Raw genomic sequence first — 25,916 nt, 5'->3', positions numbered from 1 at the left:
TCCTCTAAGGCTCGGTCTCTGATATGGAGCACACTATAGCAAGGCAGCAAGCTGAGGAATAATGTAATTTATAATAAAATTCAGCACTGCCTCCTACTTTCCCAAATTACTGATATTTAGTAACATTAATTTTGTTTCTGTTTGCTTGGTTTTGTTTTGTTTTTGCTAAAACCTTTGTGAACGTAGGACAAAATGGCATGATTTTGGTGGATAAATCTTTTGGCTTTAGCCATTTTGTTTTGCTTTAAAAAGTGATTGCTAATGCTTATGATTCACCAGTGTCATGGATTATCTCTGTTTCAGTTCACCAGTTAGGCTTGCATCTTAAGCCAAGAATGACTTCTCAACTGGTGAATTTACTTCAATAATTGGAGTTCTTTTTTCTTTGGAAATTAACTACTCATACTCCTTCTTGCACTTTCTATTAAAAGCGAAGTCCTGTGCATTTAGTTCCTGGCCTTTAGATATTACAACATTGTTGCAAAGCCCATCACTTTAGCGATCTGTTCTGCCCAACAGCCTGTTGTAAATTTCCTCCAGGTGGCGCTCTCCATTGTTAGTGTGCAGTCATGTGTTTCTTGGGGAACTTTGTAACCCAAGCCAAGATACAGCGAGTTTGACTGCCCCTTGTATTCAGAATGGTCTCCTCAAACCTGTTAGAGCATCTTAAGCTTACAAAGACCCTCACACCAGGAAACATAAACATTTCAGGATATTAGCCTATGCTGTGAGGTTAATATTCCAACTCTTCATGGATGAGACAGTTTCTCTCTCTCTCTCTCTCTCTCTCTAATGCTGATAAACTGGAGAGACTATAAAATATAGTGATTAAGGGGATAGTCTTTGAAACCAGATTATCACCTGAGTCCTTTCTCTTTACTCGTTTGACAAGTTACACAACCTCTCTGAAGCTTAGTTTCCTCATCTTTTAAACAGAGATGACAATGGTGATGATAGCAATCTATTCCTGGGATTGTTGGGAGGATCAAAGGATAAAATCCATGTCAAATCCTTGCTTAGTATAATCCAGTTATTAAGGGCTCCATTCATGGAAAACTTAAACATTGATGTATTATTTAGGAAGCATTTCCTTTTGTATAAAACAGCAACAGTGAGTAATAGTTGTCATATATTGAAAGAGAATCTTAATTTTGACAACTGTCCATGCTCTGCCATATCAGGAACCAGAGTATTGCAGGTATATGTACCAGCTGAATACATTTAGGGTATCTTTCTTCTGAAAATGTTCAGAAATTAAACAGCTAAACTTGGAGAAGAGGGTTGGGACTGAGGAAGAAAGACATAGGACAAATAGCCCTGTTTTAAAATTCTTCTCTGTTAGCCATGTTACTATCGAAATTTTATGGCTGGGGTTAATGAGATACACTTGCATCGTAGAGCTGTGAGACACACAGTCTGAGAAAATATAGCAAAGCAATGGTTTATTATTACATTTCTTTGATTCACTAAGTTCTTCAATTTTTCTAACTTGGTGTTACTTCGTGTATTCAGATCCAGGTAGGAAAGATTTGCTTCTGAAGACAAAGCTCTGCGATTCAACAATATGCGTAAGAAAATTTTAGAAGTTCTTTATTATTGAATTTACAAGTTAAGATTTGCATATCAATTTAACTGCAGTTGCTCTTTTTTTTCAGTTCTTTTGGTCACTGACATTTTTACCCTAACTGAACTGTGTTGAGAGGAAGCCAGAATTTGGCTTTATAGTTGTAAGGTGTTTTTTTTTTTTTAATACTTTTTAATTATTTGTTTATTTATTTTTATTATGTTATGTTAGTCCCCATACTATAGCTGTAAGGTTTTGAAAAAAATATTGTTTCTTCTTTCTTCAGAGTGGCAGGGACATTGGCAAGGTGAAAAACCCATCCTCTTTTCAATCATAGTATTTGCCAATAAACTTTTCAAAAATGTGTCCCCAGCAGGTTGTTGTTATTGTTTTAACCCGCAAGTGGAAGATCACTAGCAGTGCCCCTTATGGGACTTGATCATTAGACCTTCCTCGGGTGGATCTGTTTATCATTAGATTACTAATGTCATACTGTCTTTGCTACTGAGGCCATTTTTATCGTTTAATCTATGAAAAGATGCTGCTGTTCAGTTATTTTTATGTAGAAGTATTACCATGTTTTTTGGATGGGAGAAGGCATTTCTTCTTCTAACTTATGATAATAAATTGATTCATGATATTCTGCACTGTTGATGAACTCCAGTTTTAATGGACTTAGAAGGTAATATTTTCATTGTAAGAGTATTAATGATGTCCAAAACACAGAGGAATTAAGGTCTTTAGAAGTGGTGAGTAATGAAAAAATATGTTGTGCCACAACATCCCCACCCCTCTCAACCACAGCTAATTCAAAGTTAAAAGCAACAACAACAGATCTTCAGCCATAACTCAAGTGTAAAGAAGTTTCCCAAGTGCTGACTTTGTCCTGTGAGAATACTTTCATACTTCAGGTGTTTTTGAAATATACAATTTTTAAAGATCTATTTTCACATTGCTGCTTTCTTTGGACCCTACAAATTTCTCCATCTGTTGGATAAGCCCACCATGGTCCATTCAATGTATAGAAATAGGCCAGGATTTGGGAGATCCAGGCTTGAGTTCCAGCTCTTTGCTTTGTCCTCTGTTGTGTAATAATGGCAGTTCATTTTGTCTTTTCATACCAGTCAATCCACTTATCAGAAAATTACTGTAAAATCTGTTTAGCTACTGTCTAAAATAATGAATGCAAAAAGTCAGTGAAAAATAGAAAGCATTGTGGCGCCTGGGTGGCTCAGTTGTTAAGCATCAGCCTTCGGCTCAGGGCGTGATCCTGGCATTCTGGGATCGAGCCCCGCATCAGTTTGGTCCGCTGGGATCCTGCTTCTTCCTCTCCCACTCCCCCTGCTTGTGTTCCCTCTCTCACTGGCTGTCTCTCTCTCTGTCAAATAAATAAATAAAATAAAATAAAATAAAATAAAATAGAAAAGTAGAAAGCATTATATAAATCTAAGAAAACAAGTCCGGATTCATAGAAAAAAAAAAGCATTTCTATGAAAGAGATGCCTCATAATTATTTACATGATAAATAGTGTTTGGTCATTAGTTTATAAATTTCAATATGGTGAGGTTCTCATCCTTCCTTTGGGTGTTAATTTCTACTATAAGCAATATATGTGGCTTGTCATAAGGTAGTTATCTTTTTAGTGTTTAGTTCAGAGACAGCAAGACTAATATCCATTTGTGTTTTGTTTTGCTTCTTATTGCTAACAAGGTGCAGTGTTTCTGCATGGACGAATTCTAAGTAAATACTCTGTATCCTTCTAAAATATAAAGATATTTCTAAGAATACGTTTTCAAGTGAAGTATTAATCTCATCGGTGTTCTAGAAAATGTCTGTACTCTATATTCAAAGCTCAGTTTCTATCCCAGAAACAAATAAGTGATTAGATTTGAAGAGTGGGTCAAGGAAATAGACATTTATGAATGATTAAAGCATTTTATATAATTAATTATAGTATTAGAATGGTATTTCAAATATCAGAGTCAAAGTATTTTTCAATTTTGGTCCTTTCTAGGTTTTATTTGCAACTGCTATTACATATTGCATAAAGGATGTTAGGACTTTGATGAATGGACAGCCTAGAAGAACACATCCCTGAGTTTTATCACCATTTATGAAAATCTATTTAAAGTTGACTTAGCATTTCAAATGTTCACTCCCAGCTAATGGAAACCAGACCTTTCATTAGAGGAGGAACCATAAGGGCATTTAGCCCCGCCTCAATTTCTAAAGAGGCTTCACGTGTGGGCTTTCAATGTTATCTCGAAACGGGGTTACCGGAGGATACTGACAGGATCAGAAGACAGGGCTTTAGGGGCGCCTGGGTGGCGCAGTCGTTAAGCGTCTGCCTTCAGCTCAGGGCATGATCCCACCGTTCTGGGATTGAGCCCCACGTCAGGCTTCTCCACTAGGAGCCTGCTTCTTCCTCTCCCACTCCCCCTGCTGTGTTCCCTCTCTCGCTGGCTGTCTCTGTCAAATAAAATCTTTATATAAAAAAAAGAAGAAGACAGGGCTTTAATTATGAAATGTATTTATTCAAATGTACCATCATTTAAGAACTTTTAAAGAATATTTTTTCATTTTTAAAAATACTCTAAGAACTTCAGCAATGAAGGTTGCCTAGGATTCTTAATTTCAAAGAAGCCTGGGAGGAAAAATTCTAGATAAGGAAAAAGAAATTATTTTCTGTCTTCACCTTCATGGCAAGAGAACTGTTATTTCCGAAATGAGTGTGAGATGTGAAGAGTCTGTTCTGGGGGTCTTTTGTCCTTGTGCTTAAGAAGACTCCGTGGTTTGCGAGCCCCAGTGAGCGTGAAGTGGAGAAGAAAGGATTCGAGGGCGGTGGGATGCCTTGGCCAGTCTCCCCATAAAATGGATTCTGAACACCAAGAAAAGTCCCCCTAAATAAGTGCTTTTACCACTTACATAACATGTCGTGACATGCCAAGTGCGATGCCGGAATAACATCACAGAGAGTAACGTGATAAAATACTTGCTGAAATTTTTTTTCTAAGATACAAAGTGGGACTTCATATTTTTTCCATGTACACAGGAACACAAACATATTTGTGACCCTTACAGGTACTCTGTTTTTCAGAGTTAAGCTATAAAAGAATTGTAATATGATTAATAATTATTTAAAAAATGGATTTGGAGCGACATAATGCTAGGACAAGGAATACAGTTGAGTCAGGTCAATGATAAATCTGTCTAGATGGGATCCTTACTCAAGGGCCTTAGTGGCATCGGGAGAGGGGCAGATCATGGAGAGCGTCAGGACCCTGGAAGCAGATGCAGGGTGTCTTCAAGTCCACCATTTGCCCATCATTTTTTCAATGGAAGGTTTCTCTTTTATGTAAGTAGAGAACGATGTAATAGAAAACCTCTATGGAAATCAATAGGACATTCTTCGCAAATCCTGTTTGTTGAAGAATTTACTGGTCAGCCCCATAGTTCCAGTGGACTATGACCCCTTGTGAGTTAAAATATCAGGACCAGGTATGCCTCATGGATTTTTTTTTAACTTCTGAATTATTTTAATATAGGTTTTCAGAGAGTCAGGAAAAAAAAAAAGATCTCTAGTTAGATAAACAAATCAGGCAAAGGTGTGTGAGTTCCCTCAGTAAAATAGATGAATAGGAATCGTGTGTGTGTGTGTGTGTGTGTGTGTGTGTGTGTGTGTGTGTAGTTAGGGGAAATAACGTAAGAGAAAGTGAGAATTTACATTGTGTATATATTTCCTTATTCACTAACTAATATAAAATAGTTTGATGAATATTTTTCTCTCATGATTCTTTGTACAGTATGAAGAAGCATGTTTTAAAACTGGACAACAAATTTTAATTTACAAATGATAGTTATATTAAAAACGCTAGTAGAGCTGAATTTTAATTACCTGTGTATGGATAATCCACAAGAGATTTTAATTGTGGACTTGCACTTTCTCTTGGGTATTCTTACCCCTTTTTTGCCCTGATCTAGGATAGGTGATGCAAACTGATTTTATTATTAAATTCAAGGCAAAGTATGTTTTACAATTTTGGATTTTAGTGTGTAGGGTTTCTTCAATGTTGTGCTCTTTCTATGGCACGAATAAGCCAAAGCTGACCCCATCACTATTAATGGAATTGGTGTAGACTTGTACTTAATTATACACACGGTGCATATTTTCTTTCCTTTCTACAAACTTAAAATACAGTACTGTTCGTAACAGCAGTGCATGCACCTGAGAAATTGTTGGTAGCTTTAATGTCTAATTCCCAACTCATTTCTTCTTCTTCTTTATCTTGTATTTCATGCACCAGCGTTTGTGTTCTGGTGGAAGACTAATGCCTGTATCACACTTGTTAGTAGCGCTACTGGAGTCAGTGTCCGCTTTTATTTAGAGATATTTAACAATCTGTCACCTTCCCTTCAGAAGTTATTTGCTTTCATGAGAGAAATACCTTGGTTTTTGAAAAAAAAAAAAAAAGAAAAGTTAAGGTTTTAAAAATTACTGACAGGAGTATTGATTTCTAATGTGATTCTAGATCATGGTTCTGAAAATAGAAGCTCTGTATAGGGTATGGGGAAAGCTTGCTCTGACAATCAGTGTGAACTATTGTGGACATACATTATGAAAGACTGACCTAAAATAACAAATGGAGTAAGTGGCCAAAATGCATTTCCAGGTGTGTCATTTTCTGTGGAAGAGATGATTCACTGCAGTAGATAGATACATGAGTTCTCTTAGAATTATCTGTTATTTTCAGTTAAAATGTTTCGGAAAGCCATAACGAAGATATGCTCATTAATGCAAAATCCAAAGTTTCTTGTTTCTAGTTGGGGCTAAATTTCTAAAAATACATGTGAAATTGAATAAAACTAGGATGGTGCTAGCAGTGAGTTTTAAAAAACTTTGACAATCTTTAATAAGGAAAATTCACTAGACTCTCTGCACACTGTGATTACTTTTCCTAAAAGAAATGCAGAAAGAGAAACAGATATCCATCCAGATGTGGTTGAGCTTTTTTCCCTCCACATCGCATTAGTAGCTCTTATTAAGACACGTGCCATCAAGTTGGATAGATATTTCTTGAAATGATGCATGGTACGCAGTGCATGCTTTCATTGTGCTTCCTGCCATTATGGAATAATGCGTCTTATTTGGAAATACGATGATAGTTTCTGTGGACTCAGGCTCAGTCAGCTTATATAATAACACCTCTATTTTGTGAATCATTTCAGATTTCAGAGAGCTATGCCTTCCTACCAAGAGAAGCGGTGACACGGTTTCTAATGAGCTGCTCCGAGTGCCAGAAAAGAATGCATTTAAACCCAGATGGAACAGATCACAAAGGTAGCCCCAGGGTCAAATAGTGAGATTTAAAGTAATTTTATTTGTAGTGACAATGTATAGCCCACATTGTTACAAAAATGTGGAAGACTGAAACAGTTCAACAAGTCAGATCATCTCATTTATTTGAGTAAGAGGCAGTGAATTTTCAATATCCCCTTACAGAGTAATTCTGCGCCCATTCTCAGAAGAAAGGTGGTTTTGGCTGTGCCAAATAACTTTTTTTTCCTATGATAATATTTTAACTTTCACATATTGTGTGTATTTCATGTTATTTTAAATCAGGTAGCAAGGAAATTGATTTTTCATCAGTGTCCTTTTAAACCTACCAGTTCCTTATTTCTGAAAGGGATGGGTGGTATGGAGCTACTTCCCTGACAATTTTTACATGCAAGTCATAATTTGTCTTTGGCTCTCATTAAAAATTATTTAGATGATTTTCCTGATCTGTCAATTTCTCTCAGAGTTTAAATTAATCTTAAAGATACATTTAGGCTAGTCCATTCCCATGTGTTGGAGGATGAATAGACAAACAAGAAAAAGAAAAAACCATGCAAATTTCCTTTTTCACTCAAGTAGCACACAGACAAAGTTATGCAGCAAAGGAGAAAAATACAAAAATACAGGTAATTGTGTTTAATCACGATATTGGCTTCACCCACTGTTACTGGGGCGTCAAAGAGCTCCCGTATAGTTAGAAATAACTGATTTATCTGTAGCATTAATTTGTCCTTTACACCTTTGTATAGTTATTTTTTCCTACAATCCATCCGTAATGCTACCAATCTCCTAAAGACTTGGTATCTAGCATCCTATTTCCATTTGAACAAATTGGAGCGTTCTGAGATTACAGGTAGAGTGTGGTATCACTTTCACAGCCATTCAAAATGTTTTATTCCAGATAATGGAAAACCTCCCACTTTGGTGACCAGCATGATTGATTACAACATGCCAATTACCATGGCCTATATGAAGCACATGAAACTGCGGCTGCTAAACTCACAGCAAGATGAGGTAAAATGGAAATATCTACTTCCAAGTCAGAATGAAGTTTGATAACCGTGACTATCCTATTAAGCATGACGGCATTTTGAAGACGGTAATTTATTTTTTAATGAAAGGAATGTCACTGGGATGGCACAGATGGAGAAACGGGCAGAAACTTCTAGTTCTTGCTAGAGAGTCCCTGTCTCAACACAGCTACCTTAGTGCTCTGTGGGAATGTGTTCGTTCCCAAGAAAGATTCATTTTCCTTAATTGACTGCCGTCAAGCTGGCCTTGGGAAAGCGCTAGAAAGTTCAGGGGGAAGTATCCCAAATGAGTGAGTATCCAAGGAAAGTATCCAAGCCTTTAGTACTAAGGCTGTTTTGCCTAGAAGTAAAAAAAAAAGTCATTTTAAAAGGTATTTCAAGTATAACGATTTTTCCACCATCTAAATCTTTCATATGTTTTAACTTTTTTTTTTCATTATTCTATATATTAGTTTGTCAACTTCTCTGCATTTTCTAGAGATAAGTTGTGGTGATTCTTCCTAATTAGAGGTATTTCGGTGTTTCAAGTTATTGTTTAATTTGTACAGTTAAAATCTAGAAATGTGCTTGCTGGCATGTATTAGACACAAATGCACATTTTGTTGAATACTCTCTAGGATACTAATTAACTGTTCAGTTTGGTAGAAATATCTCAGAGGCAGGGACCAAGTTATATATATTCCCCCCAAAACCTGTAGCAATAGGGGCTTAGGAAATCCTTGTAAAGTAGTTTAGTAGCTATTAATTAATGGGCACATTCAGATTATCAATATTAGGAATAGTTTCTCAGGCTAAAACATACACTCCTTCTTGAAATTTCTTAAGAACAGGAAATGTGGTTAAATATTTTTCAAATACAGCATGATTTGGTGAAGTACTATAAAATTCTTTCAATATTACTTTGTTGAGCTTACTTTATTTAATAAAACCCAGTTTTTGTTGTTGTTGCTGTTTTCCTCTGTACTTGAACAGCTTTGAGCTCAAAACTGTATTTATAAAATTGTCTTATCTCAAAAAACTACTAAGGGTACACTCTATAAGATGATCTGCATTTGTACAGTGGCAGTTTGGATTTCATAATATTACCAGATGGCTACATATAAATGATTAAATAAACAGTAATAAAATCATTGGGTTAAAGACATGAGAGACAACTAAAAGAACATTAATGTCTATCCACCCCAGAGAAAGGAAAAATTATTCCCATCATTTATTATATAATTGGAAAAAAATTTAAAACCTCATAAACTAGTTCGAACTGTCAAATTATTTGTAGGAAGCTCATTTGGATGTTGGTACATTTATTTCTAGGCTAAAAAGTAAGAAGATCAACTTTGTGCCAACAGTACAGCCCACATATGCTGAATCCTTCTGGCTTCTAAAAAATCATAAGTACTTCACACAAAGGAAGTAGATCCTTTTAATTTATAACTGGATTAGGAAAATAACTCTCATCCTTACAGTGAGATGATACCAATTGGATATACATTGCCTTAAAAATATTCAGATAAGTGACTAGATTATTTGCAGAATTTTAGAAGTTATGATTAATGAAAAATAGGAAGGTGATTAAGTGAATCACATTAAAAAGGAATTCAAGTGAGCTATTTCTTTGTTCTCAGTTTTATTTAAATTTTAATGTGTTAATTCAATTAGTTCAACAAATATTTATTGAATACCTTCTGTGTAACTGGCCTTTGTAGATAATGGAGGTAAACAGTGAGTAAATTGACAAAAATCTTGCCTCTATTAAACCTAACTTCTAGGGAGAGGGAGAAAATAAAGAAGTAAGTAATGAAAGTATGTTTATAAGAAGATGCTAAATGCTATTAAGAGAAATAAAGACAGGAATGGGGATCCCTTTAGGATTACAAAATATTTTATCCAACATAAGACCAGTTGACCTTCTTATAAATTGTTGATGGAGTTTAAACCAGAATAAACTTACAGGGAGAGAGCTTGGCAATAATTATAAAACCTTTAAAAAGTTACTCATGTGTATTGAATAGAAATTTGTACTAAGGGATGTGATGTGATGAACAAAACAATTTATGTGTTAGGATGTTTGTTGCATTGCTAATCGTGAATAACTGGAAATATTTTCAAGATCCAACAGTGAGGAATTGTCAGATCTTCACTGCCCGATATGGTAACCACCAGCCATATGTGGATATTTAAATTTAATTGAAAATTGATTAAAATTAACTAAAATTAAATTTTCAGTTCTTCAGTTGCACTAGCCATGTTTCAAGTACGTGGTAGCCAAGTATGGCTGGTGGTTGCCTGACTGAATAGGGAATATTATACAGCCATTCCATCAGCACAGAATGTTTTTCTGAACATTACTGGCTAAATAACCAGCATTAGGGGAACCCCTGGAGCTTAGTAAACTGCATGTTGCTGGACCCCCACCCCAAGATTCTGATTCTAGACCTAGTGTGTGACACCTGGTGATTTTAATTTTTAACAGTATCTACCCTCGTGCACACTAAGATCTGAGGTGGAGCATTTCCTAGAAGGATAATAATATAGGCTTTAAGTTGATTTGAGGACAAGGTAAGTGAAAAACAGAACAAAGATGAGATTGGTGAGAGTGGTTTTCAAGCAGTCTTATGGAAACCCCTTAATGTTTGATTGAGCAGCCTGCACATTACTTGGTAGATTTGGATTGACTTGAATATAGCTGCAAATTTAGGAGCAGAGAAGAGGCACTCTCTGAAGTGGAAAGATTAATTTAGCAGTAGTCGATGAATAGGACTGGTGGGGAAGAAATTGGAGGTGGGTAGATAAGTCGGAGACTTATTAATCATTCAGGAAATGGGAACATGTGATCAGGACAATAGCAATGGAAATCGAGAGGTACATGGTACAGACTCTTTAGAGGTAAAATCTGGAACTTGAAAACTAAAATAAGATACGGACCAGATCAGCGATCTGAATTTCAAGCAACTGTCTTAAAAGGAAAAAGACTGGGGATAAAATAATTTATTACAGTAAAATGTTTATTCTAATTTTTAAAAATTAAGTTTTAGGGAAGCAAATGGTATGATAATTGGCCATGCCTTTCATTATGATGAGATTTTAGTAACATAAGGAATAAGGTCACATTGTAGGATGTGAAGACTCTTTTTCTGGTTATCATATAGAATAAAATACAGAGGGAAGAATTTAGATGAATGGCCTATAGATGATCATGAATAAAATAAAATACTTAATATCATATCAATCAAGTTTTCTGATTCTTCACTCTTAATAATCTTCAGTAATTTCTTTCCAGAGTTATTAGCATTGCCTCTATGTCGATAATAAAAACCCCACAATCTTATATTTTATACACTTTTGCCATCTCTTATTAAAAGATAGTAATTTAATCATTTAATAATTGGAATAGAACTTACAGAATGAATGCCTGCACTTAGTTTTGTTGAAGGTCTTTGTAAATCTAAGCAATTGGATAATTTATATTCTAATAAGGAGTAGAATTGTGAAAAGTGAATTATATTTCATAGAAAATCATGGAGAAAAATATTTAAGATAGAATCATTAAGCCCCTTATGATAGAATGGTGATTTTTAAAAAAATAAAATAACAAGTACATTTGGTTATATAACCATTTAATTTATTGTCCACATTTCTTAAAAAGCATAACGATAAATAACGAGTGTTATTTATTGGTGATAAAATGTGTGTTGATTATTTATAATGTGTTATAGCAGTTTATATAATCATTCCGTGGATCAGAGATTGTGATCTTTTTGTGTCTAGTTTTTCTTTAAACACACATACATTCTCATATACACATACATTTTACACACACACATGCATACACATGCACCCATAATATATATCAGATGGTATATATTGGAAATGATATTTTACTGGATTACAGGTAGTTAGCTATTTGCAGTATATATAATGAATGCTGATTCTAAAGACTATGTTTATATAGAATACACAGCTATTTTATAAACACATGTTGGTCATCTTTACTATTATATTTAAATTTATTTTTTGTGTGTGTTCATAAAATATAATCAATATGAATCCTATTTCTGCTGTAGAATTTCCTATATATTCTACATAAAAATATTAAATAGTTTTGTATTTATTATATATCTGACATTGTTCTAACTACTTTAAATATTATTATATTTCCTTAATCTTTATGTAGCCCTATGAGATTGATGCTATTATTCCCATTTTATAGATGAGGAAATTGAGGCACAGAAAGGTTAGGTAACTTGCTTAAGGTAACACTTCTAGGGGGCAGAGCATGGATCTAAATCAGTTCAGTCTGGCTCTAGAGAATGGTCTCTAAAATATATCATATCATAGACACTACATATAGTGTATATAATAAATATCTGTCACTTACTTATGTGTGCATATAGATGTATGTATATGTATATGGTACACCCGGATAACATTGATGTGCACATTGAATTCTGTTATTTTTTTTCTCTTTTTAACATATATATTTATTTCAGATGCTTTGGATTTTCTTAGAATTTAGAATTGGAGAAAACATAATGTACCGAGAGAGAGGGCATGCCGCCGGGAGAAGTCTTGTGTGGCTGATTGCCCAGAGGCCTCGCAGGGTGGCATTTCCTTGCTGAATTAATGAAGAGCTAGTGCTACTCAGTAGACCCAGACATGATCAGACCTTTCGTAAAGGAAGGACACCAAAATCACCTTGACCTGACCTATGGATCAGAATGCCAATTTGTTAGTCTACTAGAACGTTCCTGTCCCCTAACCATAGCAACTTCTTTGCTGATACCAAGATGTCATTTATGAAGCCAAGGTAACTCTTCCTATTCAAAGAAGCTATTTTCTCAAGCCTGAGTGACTTCATATAAATTCCGGTTCTGGTATATTATAGTGGGATACATTCTTTAACTGCTCTGTGCCTCAATTTCTCGATCTGTAAAATAGGATGAATCCTGGGACCTGACTCACGGGTGGTGATAAAGCTGAAGTGAGTGAACAAATATAGAGAACAGTTATCTGTAACATAAATAGCACTAGAATTACAGCTCCTGCTAATTATTATATTAATGCTCCACTTTCAGATCAGACATTTACAAGTTAAAGTCAAACCTGGTGATTTTGATTAAATACTTACAGCATGTCACAGCTACAGCAAAATATCTTAGATTTGATTTAAGTTAATTTTTGGCAGGTTTTGATGAATTGGGCATTTGGAGAACTGGACTTTTGGTAATTTCGCCACTTGGTGAACTGGCTTTTGGGAAATGGATCTTGCACACTTCTACCCAGAACTTCTTTTTGCGCTTGCAGTTCAGTGTTATTTACTTATAAGGAAAGAAAGGATGTGCTAAAACCTTGCTCTCGGTAAATGTGGATTTTCAATCTAGCCATATAAGTTTGTCAATAATTAGAATCCATCCTGTTTGCCAATGAGAATTTTTTGATTGAGGTTTTCTTATTGCAAGATTTTTGCTTATATTTTATTAAGTCATTTTTAGACTCAAACATATATTTCTCTATATGTTATATTTTGTGATTTGAGTCTTCTAGGAAGTATTTTTTCCTAATTAAAAAAAATCCATTTATTATTATTTAGGATAATTCCCCAACTACATCCTTCCTAAACACGTTATTTTACCTTTTAAATCTGCCTGTGCGTAGATACATTGATTTTTCACAAGTCTTGAAATTCCTTAAAGGGAGAAATTATTACTTTATTATTTCAAGTATCTATTACTATGTAACATGTTTTACTGATATCTGTAAAATCTTACTTACTGGTTAAACTCTAATTGACCCTGTAGATAAAATGGTCACTATTTGAATGTGTTATATTTATGTTATGATGCTTGATGATATTTTAAAACCATTTTCAGGATGAAAGTTCAATAGAAAGTGATGAATTTGATATGAGTGATTCAACACGGATGTCAGCTGTGAACTCTGATCTTAGCTCCAATCTTGAGGAAAGAATGCAAAGTCCTCAGGCTCTTCATGGCCAGCAAGATGGTAAGCCTTTCTAACCAAATAAAACAACAAAAACCTGAGTCAATGTATTAAACCAACCATCGCAATCTCTTGGCCAATTTTTTATCTGTTCCTACAGGGACTTTGTCTACTCAGGTTCCATTATCCACTTTCATTATTTTTAGATTCAAGTACTTTGTTCAAAACTAGTGTGATAGACTGATTTATAAACAGATGATAGTTACAAAAATCCAAGCTTGCCCACGTTTTGCACCCTGAGCATAAAATGTGTTGTATCAGTGTAGTTTTGGTTTCTGCAATGTTTTCTAGCTTTGGTTTCTTGAGCCATAATAATCAAGAGTTTCAAAATGATCAGAAGAGTAATTCGGATGTTTTAATTTTCCTAAAAGACAAAATTGTAATTTAAAAAAATGATTTATTATAACAGGACAGTTTTATCAAAGTGATTTTGCTGGGTAAGAAGATTTTTGCTAGGATTTTGACCTACTTTATTCAGCAGTAAAGGAAAAAAAGATCATGATCTCTCATTCCTGGGTCCAATGACAATTTTGGAATTATCCAATTGTTCCTGTTAGGATGAAAACTGGATATGTAGAGAAAGAAGACTAGGCAGTTCAGTTTTAGGTCTCCAATTTGCAGAGATCTCTAAAAATTATCTTTGTAGATTTCTATCTTGGTAAGTATAGAATAATGTGTGATAGTAAATGTACCTTACTAGGGTAATTGTGAATAAAAATGAAGTGTTATAAATAGAAGGCAAACAGCCAATTTTATTCAACATTAGTTTATTATTCCTGTAACTAACAAGTTTACATGAACTTTTTTGACTGTGTAATTTTGTGCTTACATCTGTAGATGGGGAAATGAAATATTTTCCTTGCTTTCTCTGATACTTGCTACTAAAAACTGGTTGTAAAACATTGCTGCATTTCTAGTTGCTGTTGGTGACCTGCTTTTGCTTCAAGGTTTAAGAAATCCCTAGTTTTAAGTATACCAAAAGTTAAAAAAAAAAAAAAGGTGGCAAGGGTGTTTCTTTTTCGAAGTTCAGATGAGTCTAAAAGATGTTGGTATCCTTGGCACGAATTACAAGGAAGGACGAGTGCATTGATCCGTGGCTTTAAAATCATATCTCACCCACTATAGAGTAGCATAGCTATTGGGATAATAAGGACATTTACTTGGGAAATTTCTAAGAATGAAGTTTTCTGGTTTGGATATAAATTATCTTTTCTCTTTTATTTTTTAAATTTTTAAAAAATTATTTATTTGAGAGAGAGAGGGATAGAGCACAGAGGAAGAGTGAGAGGGAGAAGCAGACTCCCCACTGAGCAGGGAGCCAGATGTGGGGCTTGATCCCAGGACCCTGGGATCGTGACCTATACTAAAGGCAGGCACTTAACCAACTGAGCCACCCAGGTGCCCCGATCTTTTTTCTTTTAAAATATGAATAGAAGTCTTCAGATTTTGATTTTTTTTATTGGAAATTGTCTAGCACTGGGAATATAGGATAACAGAAATATGTATCAGTGATATATGTATCACTCTACTAATATTTGTTCATGTGTTTTGTCTGCTTATACCATTACCTTTTTCAGTCTATAATTCTCAAGAATGTAAATAACAAGAGAATGTGTCCCATGATGCAAATCCTTGGTTTTCTTGTTAGAAGTTGTCAGTTGTGGATCTTTGGCTAGGGAATAGCTGATGTGATATAAATCTATATTGATTTTAATAAAATCCAGTGGAATAATTTCAAATATTATTTACTCTAAGGGGAAAGTACTTTCTCATCCTATATCAATGTGTACCTCAAGGATAAGGACATATCTAGTCATTCCTTCTCCAACCTAAGCCTAGCCCTTCCCTTATAAAATGCCTTTTCTCACACTTCTCACTGAGTTTTCTCTTCCAAGTACTTCCTTTCTTTTCCTATATATAAGCCTCGTGTAATAAATGTCCTCTTTAGAAAGCCCCCAATGATCCCACTGCACCCTTCCATTCAGTGCCCCATTTCTCTGCACCATGTCCACAACACACTTTCCAGCAAAACTCAGTTAAGGACTTGTCTCATCATCTCTGCTTTCTCTGCTCTGCTTTTTCTGCCCATCTCTGGTAGGCTTTCATCCATGCCACTCCACGCTAGAGAGCTCCAGGGTGCAGCCCTTAACTCTCTCCTCCCCTACATTCACTCTCTAGATGATCACATTGAATCATGTAGCTTTTAATACCATCTGCACCCTGAAAAATCCCAAATTTACTTCTCCAAGCCCTGATACCTTTCTTGAGCTCTGGACTATCTCTCCCAGACACCTACATTTTAATATTCTTCAGAAGACTTATCATTGTATGAAATGATACTATTTTTCTTACTTATTAGCTGTTTCTCTTCTAAAATACAAATGTTATATTAATGAATAGATCTTATGCTTTTGATTTTCTTTTCAGTTGCTCCATTTGAGGTAGTTCTTTAAATACCCCATTATTTAAAAAATGAAAGTATAACATTTTACCATTATCATGATTTCCACAGAAGTTTTACATATTTTTTTGCTTTTTAAATTTTCTTCTTTCCCCTGACGGTACTGCTCTCCTAGGGAACCCGCATTGACAAACTACTGTATCATTCCATTTTTCTCTGTACTTATATACATATACACACACATGAATATAACCAGACACACACTCAAACATATGTACACAGATCTTCTCACCATTCTTTTATAAAAATAAGTTCATATCGTTTACACTATTCTGTATCTTGTTTTTCTCATCCAATGTTACCTTTCTCTTAGAGCTTCCTGTATACGAATACATATATTATGAAATGCATATATATAATGGTGAGCAAAGACATGGTCCTTACCTTCATGTAACACACAATAAAAGTGTACATGCTATCACTCACCTTTGATTACTGTTCATCTACCCAATGTGGGGAAATTCCAGCCCCTGTAAAAATAAGAATTCATGGTAGTAAAATTCGTAGTTTATGTCTCTTTCTTAAGTTAGTGGGGACTCTGAGTGCTAGACATACATTGGATCTAGGGTGTATTACTTTTTTGTAGATGGTACACATTGATAATTGAGAGTAGTCTGAAGCGGGGGACTTAAATGATATAACAAATCCAGTTTGGGGTGGGCAATCCACATGCAGCCTCACTTGAGAGTACTCTAGGCCAAAATTTCTCAGGTTGGGCTCTGCTGACACAGCATTCATTGCTGTGGGGAATGTCCTGTGCCTTGTAGGGTGTTCAGTGGTGTCTCTGGCCTCCACTCACCACGTGTCAGTATTACATCCTGTCTCCCGAACTGTGACAATCCGAAATGTCTCAGACATTGCAAATGTCCCACGGGGGCCATGATCTCCCTAAGTTGAGAACAAGTCGTGGAGGCTGAGAAGAAGGCTCTGAGAATGAATCTGGTAAGGTGTAGACGGAGAGACCCAGTGAAGAGAAGTCTAGAAGTGGAGGTTGAAGAAGACTCTAGGAACCGCATTCAGTCTACTTTCTGAGATAACGGGAGTGTTCTATATTTGTGCCGCTAGTAAGATGGTCAGTAGCCATGCTGCGGCTCCTGAGTACTTGAAATATTGCTAGTGAACTGAGGGACTAATGTTAATTTTAATTCGATTTAACTTTAATTAATGTTAGTTTAAATGTAAATAGTCACAGGTGGCTGGTGGCTACTGTATCAGATGTGATGGTCTAGACTATTTTTTACTGTGACTTGGCAGTTAAATGCCTATCTCTGTAGCCATGGGTTTGATGTTTCTGAAATCTTTAGAGAAATTATGGGTGAAACTCACATTTTAACCGTCAGCTGGAACCCTAGGTTAATATTTGTAGAATATGAATAATATAACATTTTAAATTTTAAATTAAAAGTTTCTATTTTCTTTAATACTAGGTGATTAATATATTATTGTAAAGAAATTGAAATATTGTGATTTTTAGAAATCTTTCCCTGTAATTGTAACACAGGTAGGTGTAACAAGTCTTTATTAGACAGCATATAAAATGGAGAGTTAAAAATCCCTTTTTAAACTTTTTTTTCTCACTTGAAAGATTTGCAATCTAATCAGTACAAAGGGAAACAAAATAAATTCATTTGGGGAATATATGTATACTATGTATGTTAGAGAAAGAGGGGAAAAGAAGAGAAATGTCTTGCCACTAGGCTAGATAATTAGGTTAAGGTCAAGAAGACACGAACTGGAATGAAGAATTTAGAAAAGGGAAAAGTGATATATGATATTCAGCTTCCTTTGTTTATTTGAAGCTTATAATGCTTCCCTAAGTCAACAAAAAAATAAAGGTAAAAAAAGAGCAAAGCCCCTGTATCTTAGCATAGTAAGTATTTAACCTATTTTACCTTTACAATATTGAGATAAAATTGACATGTAACATTATATTAATTTCCAGTGTACAACATAATGGCTCCATATAAGTATTCATTAGGGACTGGTCACCACAATAAATCTAGTTAACATCCATCACTGTACCTAGTTACAATTTTTTTCTTGTCATGGGAACTTTTAGAATCTCCTCTTTTAGCAACTTTGAAATATGCAATACAGAATTATTAACTGTAGAGATCATGCCATACGTTATATCCCCAGGACTTATTTATTTTATAACTGGAAGCTTGTACCCTTTGGCCACCTTCACCCAATTTTGAGTAAAATATATTAAGCTATGTAAAACTTTTTTGCAGACTTCAAATAATACCTGTTGGCTAAAATCATTTAAAGATTCCATAATCACTTGTGTTCATTGTAAAAGCAGGAGGTCCTTGGAGCTATCATGAAATATAAGTAGCTAATTGTGAAAGAGGCTCCCCTTTGCAATGGCTGTGGTTTACAGAATTCCAAAAGGTATTTCAGATCAAAAAGCTTAAAGATGTTCTGAATTTAGGGGCTCATCAATTTGTAAGTGTCTGGTTCTACCATCCACATAAATGGATTATAAGTAGAAATGTGCTCACGTAGGCTTCTGTCTTTGAGTCCTGATTCTGGAAATTTGTGGGGACATGCCATAGCTCAAAAATGTTCTTTTTTTCTAATTATTTATTTTATTCTGAATTTGTACATTCTAAAAACAGCTGATTTATTTGTTGTTGTTGTTGTCTGAAGTTATTTATTAAAGGATGTTTGGCAAAATAAGAGAGTCAGATTTAGAGACAGACTTGAAAGTTTCAGTTCAAAATAAACATTCAACTTAATTTGAAAGAAGTATACTTTTCTAAGAACCATTTTAATTGCTTTTCTGAGTTAATATTGTATACTATTGATAGTTTTGCAGGAAATATTTGTACTTTATTGATTGCAAAGTATTATTAGATAATCAGCATAGGATTTCTGGTTTTTTTAAAGTCACAACAAATTGTATTTTTTCCCTTTGCCCTTTTTTTTTAAGACTACAGGAGTCCAAAGGGAAGTTGAGACACCCCCTTTAACTCTGCTTAATCAGCTTTTAAATGAAGGGATTGCAATAGAAAATTATATCTATACATTTCCCTTAAGCTCTCATTTTTTTAATGATTTTGGTCATGACATCACAGAATATATTGCTCTTTGTAGAGTGTGTTCCATGTTCCCAGATTGTCTCTCAACTCAGTGGAGTAATAATGAGATTTTTTTTATCATAGGTTTTTTTTTTTTTTTTACAGTATTTAGTACTTCATTCATGTATCAAACAATGACTTCTTTATGCATTTGAATCCTTAACAAACAGCATCCTATGTGCCAAGCAAAAGGTTGCAGTAATGTCTAGAAACAAAAAAGGAGAAGGACTTGAGAGTTAAGCATTCTCTTGAAGAGTTCAGTAATACTTCAATGTCTACCCATGATGGATGGAAAAAAAAATATTCAAGGGGACTTTTTCATTCAAAAGATATGTTTGATAATTCTATTAGCATGTAGAAATGCATAATCCATTTACTAGAATTTAAAAATCTCCCCCTTTCTGCATAATATTTGTACTCTAGAAATGTCTTGATATGCTTCAATTGGTCAGACCACTGAGAAACAGGAAAAAAATTGAATTGGAACTCAATGGTTCACCTGCATATGAATATTAAACTACAACATATATAAATATGTATATATACACATAGGTACACTTACATACACACAATCATGCTTAATTATAAGAAACTTTGAAGAATTTTAGGTTTTATTTCACTGTTAAAAACAGGCAAATTGTTTACTATAAACATCAGTTTAGTGGGAATAAAATAATTTATGTTATAAATATCTTCTAGATTAATTAAATAATAGGTAAATTCTCTGCATTCTAGTAATTTGAATTACATGCCTTTGAGGAAAATTATAATTTTCTTTTAAAAGTGTTGTGGCTTCAGGATCAAAATTTTGGAAGATTGTTTCTGAAAGTCAGAAAAATACCTTGTTTTGAATCTTGTTAGGAAAAAAAAATATTGAGTCCCACTGAGGTCCACTTAGTCTTTCAAAGCCTAGTTTGATTAGAACAAATGACTAGAACAAATATCCCTCTCTAGAGTCTAGGGTTAAATTCCTGTCCAGGAATACATATTTTGTTTGATAATGTATCAGTCCAGAACATTTTTCCTATATAGTAATCTGTAGTGTACTGATTTCCCAAGAGTGTTAGTAAGAAACCCATTGAAATAACATTTCCACGTGAAATATTTTTCCAGGATTCTTTGAGCCTCTTTGGCTTCTGTAGTGGGGAGCTTTGTTCTTACTAAGACATATGATATAGCATTAACCCCCCAAAAGGAAGCATATTCAGGAGCTAGGTAACCAAAAAGGAGGCAAATGTCCCATTTAGACATATAACTTTAGTAAGTACCTTACTTGGAGCCTTGAGCATACTTAGGCAAGGGTAAGTGGTGAATGACCCAATATTTCATTATTCATTTAAACAAATACCTATTGAACCCAAGAATGAACTACACAGTGGGGTTACAAGCATGAACATGACAGGTAAGGTTAGCCATATGAAATCGTCATATTGGATCCATCTAATAGTTCAAGCTCTAAAATAACGTAGGGTATATCATGAAGAACATGAAAAGCAAGCTATTTTTGAAATTGAGATTTCGGTTTCAGAACAATGATGCATACACATGTACATTGTGTAGAGCTTGACTTGGACATTTGTAAAATGACCATAGATAGCCCTGTTTTGTGTGGAAACAGAAGGGAGTAAATTTAAAAATAGCAAATTAGTTGTGAGATAAGTAAGTGGGTAAAGAGATATGGTAGTGGAAGTTTTACTTTTCTTCTGTCCTAATTTAGATTATATTGCTGAGTTGGCAGCACAAGTTTCCTACCTGGGGAACTTAACTAAAATAAAATCAAAAAACAAAAAACAAAAGCCCACAACAGATTCATGGGACCACATCAAATGGGATGACTAAGAAAATCACGTGGGAAGAGTGTGGACCCGGTGTTCCAGACCACACTTTGATGATACTCCTCACATTTCTACCTAGGAGTTTTGGAGTGTCAAGATGACAATAGCCTAAAGGGTATTGAGTCATGTGGGTATAGTCCTGCTCAAATGCTGGTTTTGGCCAGTGTTATCTTCTGAATCACCTTCTGAATGAAGACTGATATGCACGGGTTTCAATTAACATTGTTTTCTTGGTTATGACAGTTGCTGTGTACTGAAATTTTTTAATACTTCTGAAAATGCTCCTCGACTCATCTCCTAAAATTTTACAATCTGTTTGCAGTCATTTTTTTATCTGAGTATTAACACACATTTGGATTTAATTTTAGAACGTACACACACAAACACACACAGAACACTCTCTAACTGCTGTGTCTACGTGAATAAAATTTTATTAAAAGTATGTTTGTGACTAAAATTGCATATAATTTAGCTGAATGGGATAGTTTCAAGTAATTATTAAAGCATATAAACCAGCAATAAAAGCAATTACTATTCACCATTTAATTTAGTTGGAAAATCTAATAAAACATGTTTTTAATAAAAATGATATAAAACAGTATACTTAATATGAAATTAAATTTAGTGATTAATTTTTTATGATGGTGAGTTTTAATTAGAAAAGCTATTAAAATTTTTTTTAGGTGGATCACCAAATTCCCTATTGACATTAGGTTGTCTTGTATAAGTCAATTCCTTTGTTCCAAAACTTTGCTTTCCTTTAGTGGTTTCTAATTGTTTAGGAAATTTTGCATAAAGCAAAAAATAGTTAAGAGGATTTTTTTAACATAAATGTAATAAAATATTTGACTTCCCAAATTGAATCTGTTCTTAATGGTATAAATTCCCCAATTTTAAGTTATATACGCTTCTGGATTTAAAATACCTAAGAATGATACAGCGATGCTACTTTTTCTTAATTCAAGTTGTTTTAATGCCAAAGTTTTAAAAAAATTACATGATAAACTTATTTGTTTAATTATTCTGGGTTGAGGTACTTCCCCTGATCGAGTTTTTAGAAAGTTTTCTCTTCATGGCAGTTCCTCTATAAATAATTATAACTGTCAGAAATATAAAATATCTTTATAAGTACTTTAAAGAAGTTAGATAATTAGATGGAATGTTTCTATGAATTGGAGGGAATTTTGGTTGCTAGATTCTTTTGTAGTATTATATATGCTTGCGTGTGTGTATTTAATCATTTGAAATTGCGTTTAGGCAGTTACTCTCGTTCCAACAGCAGAAGAAGAAATAGCAGTTTGGCTTACATGTAAAACATCAGCGTGGCAAAAAGATGTTTAGTTCTGCATTTACTTTAAATGCTTTTGAAAGTTTACTTTTCTCTTGAATTAAAATCCTGCTTCTTGATACTTTACTCATATTATATAAGTGCCTTTTCATAAAAGTGAGTGTTTGTTTAGAAATTTAGCTTATTGATTTCCGTCTAAAGCTCGCACACTCCAGACACCAATCCAGTCTTAGCTAGTTCCTGGGCTTCTGGAAAAGGAAGGGAAATTGTCTGGGTTCCGGTCTTGCCTTGGAGAGTCTAATCTGATCAGTGAAGGGTGTCACATTAATTTGGAATCTTACGCTGGGCTAGTTGGTTGTTTTGAAGCGTTGCTCTTGTGCTCGGTCATGATCTTTACGGCAGTGGTCACTGGTCACGCATCCAACTTTCAATTTTTTAGTACCTCCACTTGATGCCGAAATTCTGTTAGGACCGAGTAGCAGAGACTATACCCTTTAGTCCTTGATTATTGAGTTTTGTCTGTCTGATAATGACTGTGTAAGTAAGGTAAGAATACACATGACACCATGGAGATGTTAGAAAGTATTTATCTTCTGAGCATTTATTCAAATAAACCTTGAACCTATAAATTCATGTATCCAGCTGTATTAGAGAATCAGAACCACTTGAATTTTACCAAACTGGAAGTCTAAGTGGTTTTGTTTTCTTCTAAATTTTGGTTTGTTTTTACCGCCACCTGGCTAACCTTTATAAACTTCCACTGTAAAGTCAACACCATGCTGTGTTTCTTTACAACTTTCTTGTGGCTAGTGTGGGTCAGCCAGCTATTACTTAAAATCAACAACAACAACAACAGCTTTAGCCTTTGGTTAAAAATAATTTCAGGGTTGAATCATTTCAGGGCTTTGAAGCTGGCGTTGCGTAAGACCGTACAGAGAGATAAAACAGTTACAAAATGCTGCTAAATTGACCATAAAAGTCTTAATTTACTAGGGTTACAAAGATCATAATTAGATAATATGTTCATGAAAGGAAAGAATAGTGAGAGGATATTGAAAATAGTTGAAAGGATATTTCATTATATTCATTATAAATTTATAGTGTAATTGTTTTCTTATCGCTCTCACTTCCGTATTTGACTGAGAACGCCTGCGGGCAGGAAACAGTGCACCATCTGCACCCTTGCCCCCCCACGTTTGGAGCCCAGAACGGTGTTTGACATATCGTAGAATGCAGTTTTTCAATTGAAGTGATGTTTGAAATTTTGTCCCCACCTCCTCGATTCTGAGGTGGAAGTACACTCAACTCTTAGACTTAGTCTTTTTTTTGCCAAAATTAGATGGGCAGTTGATTTCCTTGCCCACGAATGAGTCTTCTGTTCTTTTGACATCTCACTGGGGGTTTCTGACCCTATTGCTGTCTCCCTTATCTACCTCCTAACCCGCTGAGGAGTGCTGGAACAGTAAAGTAGCTTTGACATCCTAAAGTGAATTCATTAAGGAGGCAGCAGGAAGAAACTCTTAAGTTTGAATCTTGACCTCTGATTTCTTATCCCAGCTCCTCCAGAAACTACTTTTGGAGCCATATTTAAGAATTAATAAAACCAGGGCACCTGGGTGGCTCAGTCATTAAGCGTCTGCCTTTGGCTCAGGGTGTGATCCCACCATTCTGGGATCAAGCCCCACATCAGGCTCCTCCGCTGGGAGCCTGCTTCTTCCTCTCCTACTCCCCTGCTGTGTTCCCTCTCTTGCTGGTCTCTCTCTCTGTCAAATAAATAAATAAATAAATAAAATCTTAAAAAAAAGAATTATTAAAACCTTTGGGCAACCATTTCTACATCTGTAAATGGGAAGCTCAGATAACCTCTAATATTTATTCTAGCTCGAGAGCACTCTGAGGGTTCACCGTTTCAGGATTCTCTTTCTCATCTATAACATTTTCTGTTGTTTTCATCCTGACAAACCCTTTCTTTAAAAAATAAATGGGACTCTATCATTTTCTTTTTTTAAAAAGTTTTATTTTAGAGAGAGAGTGAGCAAGTGAGTGGAGGGAGGGACAGAGGGAGAGGGAGAGAGAGAATCTCCAGAAGACTCCCCATTGAACACGGAACCTGACATGGGGCTCAATCTCACCGCCCTGAGATCATGATCTGAACCAAAATCAAGAGTCGGATGCTTAACCGACTGAGCCACCCAGGTGCCCCTCTACCATGTTCTATCTATCCTTAAACTGCTTTAAGTGTTTTCTTAGGCTAGAGGAAGGGATTAAAGAATGATGGAGACACCCCCATCCTTCTCCCAGGTGGCCCTTCCCATCTTTAAAGAGCCATTTCATTTGGTTTTTTTTTTTCATTTTTATTTAAATTCCAGTTAGTTAACATACAGTGTGGTAATAGTTTCAGCCATTTTAATTCTAAGGTATATATATAAGAAGTACTTAGGAAACCAGGGTGATTACTGAAGGAGCAGACTTCCCACTTTCCCTCTAATCTTGACTGCAAGAATCTTCCAGAGTCATTTTCTGTCTTGTTTTTGCTGCCAATCTTCCATGTTTTGGTAAGAAACTTCAGTCAACACAAAGGCTGGTAGGTATTACCAATATGCGAAATTAATTCTCCTCTTCTTCCCCCTCTTCTTTATGAGCATCGTGCTTAAGAACATTTATCCCTTATTCCTTCCTGAATATATGTATGTAGTATGTACATATGTATGTATGAGTGGCCATGTGTGTATGTAGAGAGAGAAAGAATGGGGAGGGGGGAGAATGGCTGTGTGTGTATGTGGGAGGGATAGGAGAGAGAGAGAGAGAAGGAGGGAGGGCGAATTAGTTTTAGTACTTTCAACAATTATGACTATCATCTTCCTTCAAGCACTTTTCATAAAATTTATCCTGAGCTCCTGAGGTACTGGAGGGTTTCTTAGGATTTCCTTTTTAACAGCAACATCGTGGAAGCTTTGACAACCTTAAATGTCTATATACATTTCAGAATCTTTGAGATTTTTGGCAGCCAAGTATCAATCAGCACAGCTCTCAGTCTGGGGATTTATTTCACTAACATATCATTATTGCTGCTGCATAATAACATCTTGGAGAATACGTTCTAGCATCATACAGAGTAAAAAATACAACTCATCACTGCTTAGCTCTGTCTTTATTCAAATCTATGATAAAGCAATCAAGAAAAATCAGATTAGCATTATAGGTACAGGGGAGGTTAGTGCACTGAACAATGATGCCAGGGTTCTAAATCGGGCTCAGTGAGAACATACTTAATGCATGTCAACAACATCAGCAGTTTGTTTATCTAAAATGTGATGTGCA

At 35.0% G+C, this 25,916-nt stretch overlaps 1 protein-coding gene across 11 annotated transcripts in view; it reads left to right on the top strand.

Annotated features, from left to right (window-relative positions):
* The window catches only part of NOL4 (nucleolar protein 4), a 388,522-nt gene that overhangs the window by 98,308 nt on the left and 264,298 nt on the right, over positions 1–25,916 (top strand). For all 11 annotated transcript variants that reach the window (XM_002917597.4, XM_002917596.4, XM_034642861.1 and 8 more), the window contains 3 exons: positions 6,792–6,903; positions 7,802–7,914; positions 13,799–13,931. In XM_002917597.4, the coding sequence (XP_002917643.1) occupies positions 6,792–6,903; positions 7,802–7,914; positions 13,799–13,931 (358 nt within the window). The remainder of the gene's footprint in view (positions 1–6,791; positions 6,904–7,801; positions 7,915–13,798; positions 13,932–25,916) is intronic.

The sequence above is a fragment of the Ailuropoda melanoleuca genome, chromosome 14 (genome assembly GCF_002007445.2).
Source record: "Ailuropoda melanoleuca isolate Jingjing chromosome 14, ASM200744v2, whole genome shotgun sequence".
Taxonomy (NCBI): Eukaryota; Metazoa; Chordata; class Mammalia; order Carnivora; family Ursidae; genus Ailuropoda; species Ailuropoda melanoleuca.
This window is presented reverse-complemented; position numbering and strand designations above follow the sequence as displayed.